The sequence below is a fragment of the Carcharhinus amblyrhynchos genome, chromosome 3 (assembly GCF_965287045.1).
Source record: "Carcharhinus amblyrhynchos chromosome 3, sCarAmb.v2.hapA, whole genome shotgun sequence".
In the NCBI taxonomy this organism is placed as follows: Eukaryota; Metazoa; Chordata; class Chondrichthyes; order Carcharhiniformes; family Carcharhinidae; genus Carcharhinus; species Carcharhinus amblyrhynchos.
The window spans coordinates 121,011,703-121,028,710 of NC_137326.1; the positions used below are offsets into that span (position 1 = coordinate 121,011,703).

Sequence of the window (17,008 nt, forward strand, 5' to 3'; positions counted from 1 at the left end):
TGTGATCGGGAATGAGTTATATGACATCAAACAATTTGTATACTTAAACAAAATTGACCATGAATCGTGGAAAATGGACATTGATAAGGACAGGAGAGGGGTGACTTTACCAAGACCCTTGAAGTTGGCCTTCTGGAGTATGAGCTCCCTGATTGAGGTCATAATAACCTGCCCAATCAGGGAGCCTCACCTATATATAACACGCGAGTGTTAGGTCCACTGGCACTCCAGATTCTGTCTTTCTACCTGAAGCAGTCCAGAAGTTGAATAGAGTTTGTAAGTAAAGGAAATCTGGTGAAGGGATACCAACCTCTGAGGTGTTATTTCAGGAATGGTCAATTTAAACTGCCCTGAGTTCCCTGCCCACTACTCATCCATAAATAGAAAGGTGTTTTTATTTTCATTCTGATTTCCCCCTTTATAAGTGGTGTCTTTTCCCAGATCATTAAATTTAGAGTCTTCCAATCCTCTATGAATAACTTGCCCAGCAAACTTGAGGTGTGATGAAATAAGAAGGGTTGGTTTATTTTTACACACACACAAAGGTGGGAGAGGTTTCGTAACGTTCATCCCTTCGCACTCACACAATAGAAGGGGAATAAGGAAAAAGGAAGCGCGTTCAGTGCAGGATCACAATAAAATACAAGTTAGGTTTCACTTGTGTTCCAAGTCCAGAATCAAAAGTCAAATGGAATGTTCCTTTAATGGGGAAGTTGACTGTATAGTGACCCTGTCTTTCCAGAAGCAAGACTTCCACAATGGCAAAAGGCACATGGTGTGAGTTAGTCTTGGAGGTAAAAATCCAAGAATTTGGATGACGGTCAGAGGTCTATCATCTGCCACCTGCACAGGCTGATTCCCATTGGAGGTCAAACTGTAACTCACCAAGATCTGAAGACTGCATACTTAAAGAAAGTCAACTGGTCAAAGTCTTAGTTCTGTGATACTGATTTCAAGTTATTAAATGAGGGTCTCATGTTGAAACCATTGTGTTCAAACACTTGGGCCATTAGCATCATTATTGAAGATTAGGATATGTGAATGGTTATCTTTGTTCGAGTTAGCTGGAGCAGACCAACCGATTGCTGGGTCATTGTGTTGGCTGGGCTGGATTGTTTATGCTATGCAAGGAGTCTTACATTCCATGTGTTTGAGATGTTAGCCTTTGTTAACTTTGAAACCACTGAGAGCTAGCATGTTTAAGTTTTAAGTTTATTTGTTAGTGTCACAAGTAGGTTTACATTAACATTACAATGGAGTTGCTGTGAAAATCCCCTCATCGCCACACATGGAGCCTGTTTGAGTACACTGAGGGAGAATTTAGCGTGGACAATTCACCTAACCAGCACATCTTTCAGACTGTGGGAGGAAACCAGAGCACCCAGAGAAAACTCATGCTGACACGGGGAGAATGTGCAGACTCTGCACAGACAGTGATCCAAGCCTGGGTGAGGGAACAGTGCTAACCACTGTGCCACTGAGCTGCCCTGTGACCAGCTGAATGCAGACCGTGCTACTGATTGATTCTGCTCCTATAATTATGATATTTTTTCAAACACGCTTCTGTAATTATGTCTAAACTGCTGAATGGTAGATGTGTTCCAATTAACCATTTCTCAAGTTATAATATCTTCTGATAAATTGATGCTTATGTTGGAAACAGGGTGTGAAAGGTCTTCCTGGCCCTATTTATCGACCAGTTGGTGGTCCAACCATTACGAAGAAAGGACAGAAGGTAGGCTATGCTTTCTAATACAGCACTTAAATCTCAATGATATGGCTTTGATTTATGCTGAAGTACCAACATTCCATTTCTTATTGTATTTCAGTGTGAACTTGGATCAGTTGATAGCATAGCTCCATCTGAGTCAACAGATTGTGGATCCAAAATCTACACTAGGTCCTGAACACATAGGCAGAAATTTTCTGGCCATTCCCGCTAGCAAGACTTTCCAGTCCCTCTGACAGCGACCCCTTGCCACAGGTTTCCCGGTGGCAGAGTGCGCAATCAATGGGAAAATCCGTTGACAGCGGCAGGACCGGAGGATCCCATCACCAGCCAATGGTGGGCATCCTCCACTGCCGCAAAACATGCCATAGTTGGGGCGGGGGAGGGTAGTAATGTCCAACATCCCACCTGTAATCTAGGCTGACCAGTGAAGAGCCTTGAGACAGAGGACAGAGACTATCCTTACTGAGTGTGTCATTTGTTTTGTAAATCTCACAATACTTTAGTGGATAGAAAAGCGGCTGTCCAATAAAATTAAATACATTTCTGGGTTTGCATAATGATGCAAAATAATGATTCGCAATAGATATACTGACACAACTGCCGAAGACATTCAATTGTCAGTCAATGCTAGCATCTGCCTTGTTTGAGGAATGATGTGGATATGATGGCATTGGATTGGGAGAGGTATAGTGAGAAGTCTCACAACACCAGGTTAAAGTCCAACAAGTTTGTTTGGTAGCACGAGCTTTCGGAGCACTGCCCCTTCATCAGCTCTTTGAGAAACTATCCGGGTAATTACAAAGTGTAACTTACACTCTCCATGAATAACAATTAAATTATTCTCTTTCCGTTCATGAGTACGAATGTAATCAGTTTCTTCTCCTCCATGTGATACCCCTCCTTCTCCATAAAGCTCGATTATTTCCTCTTACACTGTATAAAACACTGGTGACTTCTATTTTCATCAGTGCATGAGATTCGAGGAATATCAAGTAAAGATACAATATTATTTTTTAAATCCAAAGTGCTATGTTAGATAGGTTTTTATTTAATGTACTGAGACCGCTCAGAGCCACAACTCAAATAAATGAGAATTTTCCAGTATTCCTCCTGGGATAGTACTGATCTATAATGGTAACGGCCATTTAACTTAATGATGAAATGTTAAGAATGTGGGTAGTTGTTAAAATAAAATTAAGTAGCTTACATTTCTTACAAACCAATAGTAAAATTAAAACATGGGGCTAACATAGTGCCAGAGTCCCTAGCCTTGGGGCGGGGTGGAGGGGGAACTGGGGTGGACAGTCTTGGAAGAAGGGCACTAGAGATGGACACTGACCTTGTAAGCAGTGAGTGCTGCTGGACAGGATGCTTTGGTGTGGGCCTCTCCCGCCACAGGTTAATTCCTATTAACTGACCACTTAAATTGGTGGGCCCGACTCCTTTCCCACCACCTTGGGGTGGGTGGAATGCGGCAGCTAATTACAGGGACCCTGCCTGCCAACACATTGTTGGAGAGTGAGGGGTGGAGAGAGTGGGGGCTGTAAAATTCAGTCGGTGATATACTCCAGTCGAAAAGATATACTATATATATGTGATATATCGCCTGGTCGATTGCCAGTTGGAAGTGCAAACTGGTGCTGAATTGAGGAAAGCAGAGGTACATTTCAGAACTGTCACAGACTCAGATTGCATTCCCACAGCAGTTCAATGATTTTATTGTGTTTCTAATGGCCTCCCCCACTGCTGCAAAAAGCTTGACTCCATCTAGAGACTAATCACTGATGTATGCAGGACTTTAGATAGACAAGTGGAGAAGTAGCACTTCCCTGCAAAATTGAGACTTAGAGCCGGTTACCATGAGCAGTGACAATGTATGTGGGAAGGTACAATAACTTGTTTTTCATATATGTGCATGTGTTGCATCAATGAGTGGAACCTTTATAGATTGAATAGTTCAGATGGGGCACTTTTTGTACAGTGTGTGCAGGAGGGTTTCCTGACACAATATCTGGATAAGACGTCAAGAGGTGGGGCCACATTGGATTTGGTACTGGGTAATGAATCGGGCCAAGTGTTAGATTTGTTTGTGGGAGAGCACTTTGGAAATAGTGACCACAATTCGGTGTCTTTCATTATGGCAATGGAGAGGGATAAGGTCACACGGCAGGGCAAGGTTTATAATTGGGGCAGGGGTAATTATGATGTGATTAGGCAAGAATTAGGGAGCATAAGATGGGAACAGAAACTGTCAAGTAAAGGCACAAATGAAAAGTGGAGCTTGTTCAAGGAACAAATACTACATGTCCTTGATAGGTATGTCCCTGTCAGGCAGGGGGTGAAATGGCCGAGTGAGGGAATGATGGTTCACAAGGGAGGTTGAAGAGGAAAAAGGAAGTGTATGTAAGGATAAGAAAACAAAGTTCAGTTGGGTCGCTTAAGGGTTACAAGTTAGCAAGGAATGAGTTAAAAAAAGGGCTTCGGAGATCTAGGAGGGGGCTTGAGAAGTCCTTGGCGGGTCGGATCAAGGAAAACCTCAAGGCTTTTTACTCTGATGTGAGAAATAAAAGAATGACCAGGGTGAGGTTAGGACCGGTCAAGGATAGTAGTGGGAACTTGTGCATGGAGTCAGAAGAGATGGGAGAGGCGATGAATGAATACTTTTTTTCAGTGTTCACTAAGGTGAGGGGCCATGTTTTTGAGGATGACAGTGTGATACAGGCTGATAGGATGGAGGAGGTAGATGTTCTGAGGGAAGATTATATTAGCAATTTTGAAAAACCTGAGGGTTGATAAGTCCCCTGGGCCAGACGGGATACATCCTAGGATACTTTGGAAGGCTAGGGATGAGATTGTGGAGCCTTTAGCTTTGATCTTTGGGTCCTCACTGTCCACGGGGATTGTGCTAGAGGACTGGAAAGTGGCAAATGTTGTTCCTTTCTTCAAGAAAGGAAATAGGAATGACCCTGGTAATTATAGGCCAGTTAGTCTTACTTTGGTGGTCGGTAAGTTAATGGAAAAGGTCCTGAGGGATAGGATTTATGACCACTTGGAAAGATACAGCTTAATCCGGGATAGTCAGCATAGATTTGTGAAGGGTAAGTCTTGCCTCACAAATTTGATTGAATTAGTTGAGGAAGTAACTAAGTGTGTGGATGAAGGTAGAGCAGTTGATGTCGTATACATGGATTTTGATAAGGCGTTTGATAAGGTTCCCCATGGTAAGCTCATGAAGAAAGTAAGGAGATGTGGGATAGAAGGAAATTTGGCCAATTGGATAAATAACTGGCTATCTCATAGAAGACAGAGGATGGTAGTTGAGGGAAAATTTTCAGATTGGAGGCCAGTTACCAGCGGTGTACCACAGGGATCAGTGCTGGGTTCTCTGCTATTTGTGATTTTTATCAATGACTTGGAAGAGGGAGCTGAAGGGTGGGTTAATAAATTTGTGGATGACACCAAGATTGATGGAGTAGTGGATGAAGTGGAGGGCTCTTGCAGGCTGCAAAAAGACATTGATAGGATGCAGAGCTGGGCAGAAAAGTGGAAGATGAGTTTAACTCTGATAAGTCTGAAGTGATTCATTTTGGTAGGACAAACTTGAATGCGGATTACAGGGTCAACGGCAGGATCTGAGGAATGTGGAGGGACAGAGAGATCTTGGGGGTTCATATCCACAGATCTCTGAAGGTTGCCATTCAAGTGGATACAGCAGTGAAGAAGGCTTTTAGTGTGTTAGCGTTTGTTAAGAGGGGGTTTGAGTTTAAGAGCCATGGGGTTATCATGCAACTGTATAGGACCTTGGTGAGATCACATGTGGAATATTGTGTGCAGTTCTGGTCACCTCACTATAAGAAGGATGTGGAAGCATTGGAGAGAGTGAAGAGGAGATTTACCAGGATGCTGCCTGGTTTGGAGGGTAGGTCTTATGAGGAAATGTTGAGGGAGCTGGGGCTTTTCTCTTTAGAGCGGAGAAGAATGAGAGGTGACTTAATAAAGGTTTATAAGATGATGAGAGGGCATAGATAGAGTGGACATTCAGAGACTATTTCCTTGGGTGAATGTAGTTGTTATTAGGGGGCATAACTATAAGGTCATGGTAGGAGATATAGGAGGGATGTCCGAAGTAGGTTCTTTACTCAGAGAGTGGTTGGGGTGTGGAATGCACTGCCTGCTGTGATAATGGAGTCGGACACTTTAGGAACTTTCACACGGTTATTGGATAGACACATAGAGCACACCAGAGTGATAAGGAGTGGGATAGCTTGATCTTGGGTTCGGACACAGCTCGGCACAACATTGAGGGCGAAAGGGCCTGTTCTGTGCTGTACTGTTCTATGTCCTAGAAGGTGGGCTACGTGTTGACAGCAGGGTCCTGATTTTACTGGCACACCCATCTCAAAATTGGGGTGGGCAAGGCTCAGAAAATGGCATTCTCCGTTGGCCTCAGGCCTGGTCTTATGAGCCTCAGGCAGGTGTGCCAGTAAAATCCTGGCCCAGGTAATTGTAATTTAAAATAGGGCCTGAGAAGGATTGATTTTAATGTTATTGGCATATCACAGAACAGATTTGTGTGAGGAGAGAGCTAGGACCCAAGACCAGAGTAGTGGGGCCTTCATAGTGTGCATGCAGGAGTTGTTGGAGTGGGTAAATTATGGGTAAATTGGAGTTGACAAGTTGACAGGTAAGATAGAAGGACTTTGGTTGGAAGTATAACAAAACAAGATGGCAACAAGAAAAATTTTCAAAAGAAAATTTTAAGTAATTTAATTGGATTCCCCTCTCCTCCTGGCTAGTTGCTATGTTAATAGTATTAATTGATAGCCTGTTTGCTGACCACTGATCCTTACTTGGTAAGTTGTTTATGTTTTGACAATTTCTTCATAATAGCTTGCATTTATGGATGCAACTTGTACGTTGGTACCTGTTAAATTGTGACTACTGCTGCTGTGTATGAATTTTGGCCGGTGTGGCACTTAGAAGTGTGATAAATGCAAAATAAATGTAAAACATTTACATCCAGAATTAGTGTGAAAAAGGTACATGTATTAAATTGTATCAATTGGAATTCCAGTCACACGATTTTACTTTCTTCCGCAGGGTGATCCAGGACCTCAGGGAGATCCAGGGTCTCCAGGCCCCACTGGTTTACCAGTAAGTATCTGTGGTGATTAATTTATTATTCTAAGCAATTGTTTTGTTATAAAAAACCCATCTGGTTTTTTAGGGAAGGAAATCTGCTGTCTTTGCCTGGTGTGGCCTACATGTGACTCCAGGTGGAACTTTCTGATGGTGGGACTTTCCTCTCCTGCTGAAGTCAATGGACTTTTGAATGGCTCGCTGCATTTTCCAGCCCCACCACATTTTCCAGCCTCATCCCTCCATAATGGGGCCACAAAATTCAACCCAATGACTTTTCATTCCAGATTTTTATTGAATTGAAATTTCATCATTTGCCCTGGTGAGTATTCAAACCCAGGTCCTCAGACCCTGGAGTATGTGGATTACTAGACAATACAACTAAGCCACCACCCCTCCTCTAATAATGCTTAGTTCCACTTAAGTAGAGGAGCACTTAGTCTTAATCTGAACCTAAGAGGGCAAAGAATAAAATATCTTTATTGCTGTTAGTTAGATTTTGGATGTTTGAGGTAGTGGAATCCTTTGGCATTCTGATTGGTGTTAAATAAAAGAAAACTTCCTCATTTGTTTTATAGGGTTCTGCATTTGGCTGGAAGGGAGATAAAGGAGAACGTGGAAACCCAGGGGCTCCGGTATGACCTGATTTCAGATTTGCTTAGTTTGGGGGGAAAAAAATTCTGCATTCGAAGAACAAGAACAAAGAACAAGAAGAAGTACAGCACAGGAACAGGCCCTTCGGCACTCCAAGCCCATACCAATCATGATGCCCTAACTAAACTAAAAAAACTCCTCCCCTTACTCGGTCCACATCCCTCTATTCCCTCCCTATTCATGAACCCACCCAGATGCCTCTTCAATGTTGTTATACCTGCTTCCACCACAGCCACTGGCAGCATGGTCCAGACACCCACCACTCTCTGCATGAAAAAAACTTGCCCTGTACATCGCCCTTAATCTTTCCCCCATCTCACCTTGAACCTGTAATTGACACTTACACCCTGGGAAAAAGTCGTTGACTGTGCCTCTCATAATTTTATAGACCTCTATCAGGACTCCCCTCAGCCTCCATTTTTCCGGTGTAAACAATCGTAGTTTATTCAACTCCTCCTCATAGCCAAAGCCCTTGAGACCAGGAAACATACTGGTGAACCTTCTTTGCACTCTCTCCAAAGCTTCCACGTCCTTCTGGTAGTGTGCTAACCAGAAACTGCACGCAGTACTCCAAATGCGACCTAACCAAGGTTTTATGCAGCTGCAACATGATTTCCCAACTGTTGTACTCTCTGATGACTTTTTTCTTGCATATTTAATAATCATTGGATTGCATAGCTTCATAATAAAGAAATCTAAAGGGTGCATGTATTGTAAAGATTATGTTCAACTCAATTATTATCCTTATCACCAGAGGGTAAAACTGGTGTTGCAAATGAGCAGCCTGTCAGAGGAACTGCCTGATTTTGATTTTCATGGGAATGAAAATTGAATGGTTTCTGTAATGATGTACAAGTCACAAATTTTACAGTTAGACATCTTCCCTGCTGTATCTAAATAAGGAATTGCATTTCAAGTATAATTACTTGTAAAATAATGGAGAAGTAAATTAATAGTTCCAAATAAATGTAGGAATTCAGGTGATATTCATATAGAAAGTAATGTTCTCTTGCAGTGTATCCTTCTTCCGTTCTCTACTAGAAGGCAGGTCTGACTTACAGTGCCACAACCTCTACCATGGGCAGGGTAAGGAGGGAGCTCCAAGTCCACCCCAGCCAGAATAGGATCAAACCCCATGCTACTCGCACCAATCTGATTCACACTGGCCCTCCAACCAACTGACCCCAACCAATCGGTCCCCCAAGGAGTCCGAGTTGCTGTGGCAACATGCACTTCACGTGCATGGGTCAGAGATAATAGAGGCTCTGATTTTCATTGCATCACATTGGTAATCAGGAATCTCTCAGGCTTTTACTGCCTGCTATTGGTATATGTTGGAAGGATTTACCAGTTGATACACAACCTGTTTGACTCTGTTATAAATACAGCTTCCTTGACCATCAAGTAGAATGTGAACCCAGAGCTTCCAAGGCAGTGTCATGACGCACTGAATTACAAGACCTCTTTACAGTGTTTTATACATTATATAAAAGCCATTTTTCTAGATGACATGCACAAACTCCCTGTTTGATAATAATAGCAAAGCATCAGAGTAATTTTAAAGCATGTTTAAACAGTTCTTTCTTAGGCCAACATTTTCATTGATATTAACGAACAGCAAAATGTACCACTTTCTGTGCATTCTCAGTCTATTGTTTATGCTATTCTGTTTATATATAGTGTATATGCAATTTCTGTATCATACATAACATGTATTCTTTGCATTACACACAGTGTCAGCTCAGTAATATGTACATTGCATACTAATTCTATTTGTAGCTCACGTCTTGGTAATCAGTCTCCATCATTCTGAAATGCAAATTGATCACATTAGTAAATATTATTCCAATGAAGACTATTACTTGGCTTTAATTTTGAATAATATCCAAAATACAAAGCCCGACTTAATTAGCTCAATTTATCCCAAACCTCTACGTTGTAAAATTTTGCTTTATTTGTTTGCACCATGACTTATTGTTAGCATGACAACATTCAAATCAAGCTTATCTCAGTCTGTAGCTCACAATCTATATGTGCTCATGTCTTCAACTTTTTCTTTAAAGTTATCAAAGTGAGTTACAGAATTGTAAACTGACTCCAATAATTTTTTAAAAATTATTTGTAGGGAAGACCAGGTAAAAATGGAGCACCGGGTCGGCAAGGGTACCAGGTGGGTCTGACTTCTGTTAACAATAAAATTCTGACATTCATAAGTTATGCTTTTTTGCAGAGGGTTTTCGCTTTTCTAACCATCCTCATTTTTAGAAGATTACTCCATAATCTCTTGGTAGCCACAACTTAATTATCAATATTTTTAACTGAAAAATCACACCACTAATATAAGCCATCTTAAATTTAGACATCATTTTTCAAAGCTGAGGTTGAATACAATCACAAAGGAGTGACCGTGTTGTGAACTCTGTTTTCTGTATCGCAGGGATTGAAAGGTGATTCAGGTGCCTTCGGATTTCCAGGAAGAGAGGGAACTCCAGTAAGTTGCTGTGCATTCTGACTAATTGATCGATACAATTAGGTTTCATTGTAATAATTATGCATGTACCATATATTTGTAACGTGTTAACATACTAAATATTGTTATTTCAATCTAGGGAAGGAAAGGGGAAATAGGTCTTCCAGGACCACCTGGCCCAGTAAGTACTCACCTTTGTTTAAAAAGCATAACACCTTAAGATAAAAGCTTATTTATTAATCACAAGTAAGGCTTACATCAACACTGCAATGAAGTTACTGTGAAATTCCTCTAGTCGCCACATTCTGGCACCCGTTCGGGTCAATGCACCTAACCAGCATGTCTTTCAGACTGTGGGAGGAAACCGGAGCACCCGGAGGAAATCCACACAGACACAGGGAGAACGTGCAAACTCCACACAGTGACCCAAGCCAGTAATCAAACCCAGATCCCTGGTGCTGTGAGGCAGCAGTGCTAACCACTGTGCCACCATGCCACCCTAAGGATTTCAAGGACAGGGTGTTCAATCTTTGCCTCCCAATCATCATATGAAAACAAAGTGGATTCAGATTTATACTGATAATATTGAGCCAAATGCTAAATAAAGACCATGCCTAATTTCTCCAACTCTTCTCCTCTCAATTTCCCATTTGCTTACTTCAGTGGCAAAACCCTTGCTATATAATGAAGATAAATATCAAAACTATCGTTCAAACGGACTCCCTGAGAGGGTATAAGCAAAATGTATGCTTTCCCAGCTTTTCTCATTTCCTCTCTGAGAGCGGACCTTGTGAAATATTTATTTGGCTTGCTGCAAAATGTATTGCATTGAATTAAAAATCATGTTTAACAGAAAAAGCAAAACTAGGAAGTGGGCCAAATTGGTTAGTTCTTTCAAAGATCCAAAACAAAAACGATGGGCTAAATGGCATTTGTCATTTGATACACATTTCCATATATTGGTCGTGTTGATGTGCCCTTGCTTCTGATATCATCAGAAAATGATCACTATTTGTGAACTTAAACCGACTCAACCAATTATTCAGGGTGGATCCCAGCAAAATATTGTGAAGAGAGATTGAACTGTTTCGGCATATACTCTGTAATTTAGAAGAATGAGGGAGATCAAATTGAGATATACAAGATGATAAAAGTATGGATAAAGTAGACGTGGGGCGGATGCTTCCGCTAGTGGGGCATTCTAGGGCGAGAGGTCTTAGACTTAGGATGGGGGGATAGCAAATTTAAAACAGAGTTGAGGAGAAACTACTTCTCCCAAAGAGTTGTGAATCCATGGAATTCACTAAGCCAAAGTATGGTGGATGCTGAAACAGTGAGTAAATTTAAGGAGGAGTTAGACAGATATTTTATTGGTAATGGGTTGAAGGGTTATGGGGTGAAAGCAGAAAAATGTGGATGAGGAGCATATCAGCCATAATCGAATGGCAGGGTGGACTCGATGGGCCAAATGGCTGAATTCTGTTTTTATATCTTATGAATTCATGAACTTATGAAAAGCCTTTTTAACACAAGTGCTATCAATTACACTTAAACCATGTTTTAGTACCACTTTGGGACAATGCACATTTCAGTCAGGAAGAGGAGCTGTATGAAAACTCTGCAAAGGGTGGGATAACATTAAGGTCACATCAAACATTGGAACAAACAGCCTTTATCACAAGTACTACAGATCCATCATGATGTTAAGAGAGCATTATTGAGCATGATATTGTATTGTGCATAATAATTAATGAAGTTTATTTATTTATTAGTGTCACAAGTAGGCATATATTAGCACTGTAATGAAGTTACGGTGAAAATCCCCTAGTCACCACACTCTGGCGCCTGTTCAGGTACACTGAGGGATAATTTAGCATGGCCAATGCACCTAACCTAAATCTTATATAACCCATAGACATTCAGGGATGTATCATCTACACTGGTTAGTTTCTTAACACCACCTCTCAATCCTCAGTTGTGTGTATAAGTATCGTTTGTACAAATCCTCACAGTGATTGACAGTGAGCTTTGCTTTTGGAGAGTGGGAGTTTGCAAGGTTGGTCCCTGATGCTGTCCAATTCTCTGGAATTAGGCTAATTTTCAGTTTTCTGGTGGGTTTCCAGTGGAATTGCTGTCTGTGCCATGGAACACCCACCTGGGTGAGGTGGAAAACTCGTCGAGGCAGGCTTCTGGTACCTACTTACACTTGCTCATAAGAGCAAGCTGCCTGTGGGGCAAGCCAACCAAATCTTTACAAAATAAATTTTCAGAGCAATCAATGCAATTTTCTGTACAGCCTTCAAAATGTAATTCTCTCCCCTCCCTCCTCCACGTGTCACCGAAATGAATTGACACAATTGGCACTCAGTATTATTTGAGCATAAATTATTGGAAATATATCTGATGGCATCTACCCTTGAGTCAGATACACTTTAACTATTTCAACCAGTTTGCAGGCTGAAAATCTTCTGTTAGTTCAGGAAGTAATATCATGAAGTGGCCAGAGGATGCCGCAATTCCACTGAGCAAACTCGTCCTACAATTTGTCGGAATCATCCCAAGGAGCTGGAAATCCTAGTCATTGCATCCGACAGAATCCCATTGCATAATCTTGTTCTTGATAACTCAGCGTTGCCTTTTGTGTTCTTGGCAGCAATGTGAAGGAAATGATCAACTCTGTGGCAAAGGGTCTCCTGGTTATCCAGGTCCCAAAGGACAAAAAGGCCAGCCAGGATTGTCAGGTGAGGATTGGTCAATTTGCTCTATTTCCATTCTTCAAAGTTCTGGGTTATCAGCTGTGAACAATGCATCAGTCAGTAATAGATTACTGCAGCTTCTTTCATGTGAGAGAAACTTCAAATCTACTTCTTTTCTCATATTGCCTTTCAGCAGTTTAAAACTGATCGTCCTCCCTGATCACTACATTATATAAACCTGCGAGTGATCATTACCTCTCCCTGGTATTTATCTAATCAGTATAACTCATCTGATTGTTGAATACATTTGAGGCTAGGATAGGCGGATCATTGGTCTTGCAGGGAATTAAGGGATATGGGGAGCAGGCAGGAAAATGGAGTTGAAGCCCAAGATCAGCCATGACTGTATTGAATGGGCTGTATCGTCTACTGCTGCTCCCATTTCTTGCATTCTTGCTGTTCCTCACTGAATTTACCTCAATGAAATATCACAAAATTCAATCTTCCTCAATTTTCCTAACAATATTTCTTCCTTTCTCCCCACCCTTGGTGAGGCAGTCAGGTTAATTGGACCTAAAGACAGCAAAATCTTTTGCCATTTTCTCACCAAGTTTCTAGGTTTTTTTGTTTATAGGTAATTCTCAAACCATCTACAAGGCACAAGTCAGGAATGTGATGGAATAGTCCCCACTTGCCTGGATGGGTGCAGCTCCAACAACAGTCAAGAAGCTTGACACCATCCAGGACAAAGCAGCCCACGTGATTGGCACCACATCCACAAACATCCACTCCCTCCACTTACAATGCTCAGTAGCAGCACTGTGTGTTATCTACAGTTCAATTTTAAAGTTTATTTACTAGTGTTACAAGTGGGCTTACATTAACTTGGCAATGACATTACTGTGAAAATCTCCTACAAGATGCATTGCAGAATTCACCTAAGATCCTTAGACAGCACTTTCCAAACACACAGCCACTTCTATTTAGAAGGACAAAGGTACCAGAGACATGGAAATACCACCACTTGCAAGTTCCCCTCCAAGCCACTCACCACCCCGACTTGGAAATATATTGCCGTTCCTTTGCAGTCGCTGGGTCAAAATCCCGGAATTCTCTCCCTAACGGCATTGTGGGTCAAACCACAGCACGTGGAGTGCAGCATTTCAAGAAGGCAGCTCACCACTACCTTCTCAAGGGCAACTAGGGATGGGCGCTAAATACTGGCCAGCTAGTGACGCCCATGTTCTACAAATGAATTTTAAAAAGCTATGATTTAAATGAATGGCGCAACAGGCTCAAAAGGCCTCTTTGGTTCCTATGCTCTAAGTTGAGTTGCTAGTGGGTGATGAGAATGAAACTGCTTTATCTTATTCTTTCATGGAACCTGAGCATTTTGGTTAGGCCATCCCTAATTACCCTTGAAAATATGGTGATGAGCCACCTTCTTGGACCACTGCAGTCTATCTGGTGTCAGTACACCCACAGAATTTCCAGCCTCTCACTTGCTCTTGTACTCGCAGTTTTATATGGCTGGTCCAGGTAAGTTTATGGACAGTGACAACCCCAAGACGTTGATGGATCTTACGAACCTTTAACAGACCATTACAGAAATAAGGCCAGGAAAGATGCAAACTGGTCCAAGAGCAGGCAGGTTACGTGAGAGGGGAACATAAGGCAAGATATATTGAGGGAGAAGATACACAAAAAAACACCATCATCAGTCTCTTTGATGGTGGATTTTGAAGTAATCACAAGATAATATCTAATATTCTTTACACTTATTTCTAAAGCTCCAGATGGTAGCTGGGGTCAAACTGAAGTGGCATCCATTGTTGATGTAAAAGCATTGCTTGTGCTCAAAGATAGGGTTTAAACATTGGTCAAGAATAAAAATCTGGCACTGAATGCTACAGAAACAATGCAACTCTCTCCAGGCTCAAATGGCCAAATGATTATATTTGATGCAAATACAAGTGTTTTATATTTAGTCAGCCATGCAACAACCCAGTCTTGTTTCATGATTCATATGTTACAAAATGAAATGATCCATTTGTTTCTAACTCTACAGGTGTCACAGGTCAGCCCGGCTTAACAGGAGAAGTAGGTAAGACCCTGTACTCACTCTATTTTAAAGCTATGGGTGATAGTGGTGTAGTAGTAATGTCACTAGGCTAGTAATTTAGGTTCAAATGGATTGGACATGGGTTCAAATCTCACCAATGCAGCTCATAGCATTTCAAATCAATTAGTTAAAATAATTTTGAATTGAAAGCTGGTCTCAGTGATGGTGAAACTATTATTGATTGCCAGTAATGTTCTTTAGAAAAGGAAATAGCCCAGCAAGCTACTCAGTTCAATGGCAAACAGAGATGGACACCAAAAATATTGGTCTTGCCACATCCCATGAAAGAATAAAAATAAATGTCAATCCTAGTGACACAAGACCAAACTCGAGTTTGAGTTAGTATTGACTACAAAGGATTTAAACCACAACATTCTGAAGGAAAGTTATTTAGTGAATGAAAAAGTAAAGGGCATGCATAATAATATGAAGTGAGCACAGCATTTTTATAAACTAATTAACTCAACCAAGTATTACTGAACAAAACTCTGTTGTTTGACATTTATCCAGTAATTCCTATTAAAGCCATGAAAACTGAAATTTTATGGAAGATAAAAGATCAAAGATTTTTAGATCAGAGAATTTTATGGAAGATAAGATCAGAGATTTTTCAAAGAAATTCAAGCGTCAGTGGACGCAATCTTACCTGCTGTTCGTGCCACACTCCCGCTGCAGCGAGGTCGAAGAATTTGGTGGCCAGCCAAAATCCCACCAGCACAAACGGTGCTAAGGTTCTGGAACAAACATTCTGTACAAATTTCCTTGATCATTTGCATCTACTGAAACCCTGCTTAATGGATTAACCTGGCTCTGCCAGAGAACACATTCCCTGCATCTACATAAGCTCTGTGAGGATACAATTTCATACCCAATATCCTAAGCAAAATCAGATTTGAAGTCACTTGTTCTGGTGTTCTAAGTTTATTTCATTTTTCCTTACTGAGGCATGTACTACAGCACGTATTCTTCTGAATTTTTAATAGTATCAGAATCTGTTACATTAATAAAAGATAGGTTTTTACCATTTCACTTACTCTAATACTTATAACATGTTTGCCTACTGTGTGCAAATGATGGCTTGAAAGTTTAATTTTCATAACAACAGTAATGTAACGAAGTGACTTAAAGAAATGGAGCTTGTTCTTCACCATCTTAACACAACAGAAAATTGTCCCTTCATCTCAGTGATCTCTATTGCGTTTCTACTAGAATTCTCACTATTTGCCGGGGATTTTTTAAAATTTTTATTGAGTCCTTATCTACAAACAGTTCCCTCTCCAAAATTGGATTATGAAATTCTCCATTTTTTATCCTTGTTAAAAGACAACTGCTTTGCTGCAGTTAACAGAATTTAAATTCACAACATACTTAGACAATTTGACAGGCTGGATGTTGTAATGCCGTTGGAGAGTTTAAGTCCTGTCCATATCATGGTCACTGGGTCAAAATCCTGGAACTGCCTACCTCATGACATTGAGGGAGTGTCTTCACTACTTGGACTGCAGTGGTTCAAGAAGAAAGCTCACCACTACCTTATCAAAGACAACAGACATGGGCGATAAATGCTGGCCATGCTAGCCACACCCGTATCCTCAGAACAAATAGAAGGAAATCAATGTCGATGGTGTGAGGTAATGGACAAATGGCTTGAAATGAATGAGTTGAAAGCATAACCTAGAACAAAACAGTTGGTTGAGGAGGTTTGAGAGGTATTCATGCAGGAGGTGAATATGGTGTTAACTACCTGCTACGTTTAGTAAGGTGTATGGAAGAAGGTATCTGATTGAAGAATAATGCCACACTAAGCTCTGTCAATTGTCAAATACTGCCACATAAGTACATCCCTTTATATGTTTACATTTGGAACTACTTATTTTGGGTAAGTGCATATTTGTCTGAATAATTCCTGCAAGTCTTATTAACCCCAATTTAGTCAATACCTTTCTGAAATTGGAGCACAGAACAGAAACAAGTGGGAAATTTCTGAGCTATTGGAAGAAGGTAGAAATAGTTGACTTTCAGCTAATATTTATGCAGAGATAGAACTGACTGCACAAAAATTTCTACCTTTCTTTACCATCTTCAGCTCGTAAGATGCTTTCCATTTAGTCTACCAGTAATCAATACACTGTTGTGCAGCCTTTGCTTCTTTGCATTATTGCACCCCATACAATCAGAGTTCTCTTTGCAGAAGA

General features: G+C 41.0%; 1 protein-coding gene across 1 annotated transcript in view; it reads left to right on the forward strand.

Moving 5' to 3' along the window:
• LOC145341260 (uncharacterized) overlaps window positions 1-17,008 on the forward strand; it is a 217,210-nt gene that overhangs the window by 97,349 nt on the left and 102,853 nt on the right. The window contains exons 13-20 of the mRNA XM_080186186.1: window positions 1,664-1,735; window positions 6,833-6,886; window positions 7,450-7,506; window positions 9,651-9,695; window positions 9,963-10,016; window positions 10,135-10,176; window positions 12,649-12,736; window positions 14,760-14,795. Coding sequence (XP_080042312.1) covers window positions 1,664-1,735; window positions 6,833-6,886; window positions 7,450-7,506; window positions 9,651-9,695; window positions 9,963-10,016; window positions 10,135-10,176; window positions 12,649-12,736; window positions 14,760-14,795 — 448 coding nt within the window. The remainder of the gene's footprint in view (window positions 1-1,663; window positions 1,736-6,832; window positions 6,887-7,449; window positions 7,507-9,650; window positions 9,696-9,962; window positions 10,017-10,134; window positions 10,177-12,648; window positions 12,737-14,759; window positions 14,796-17,008) is intronic.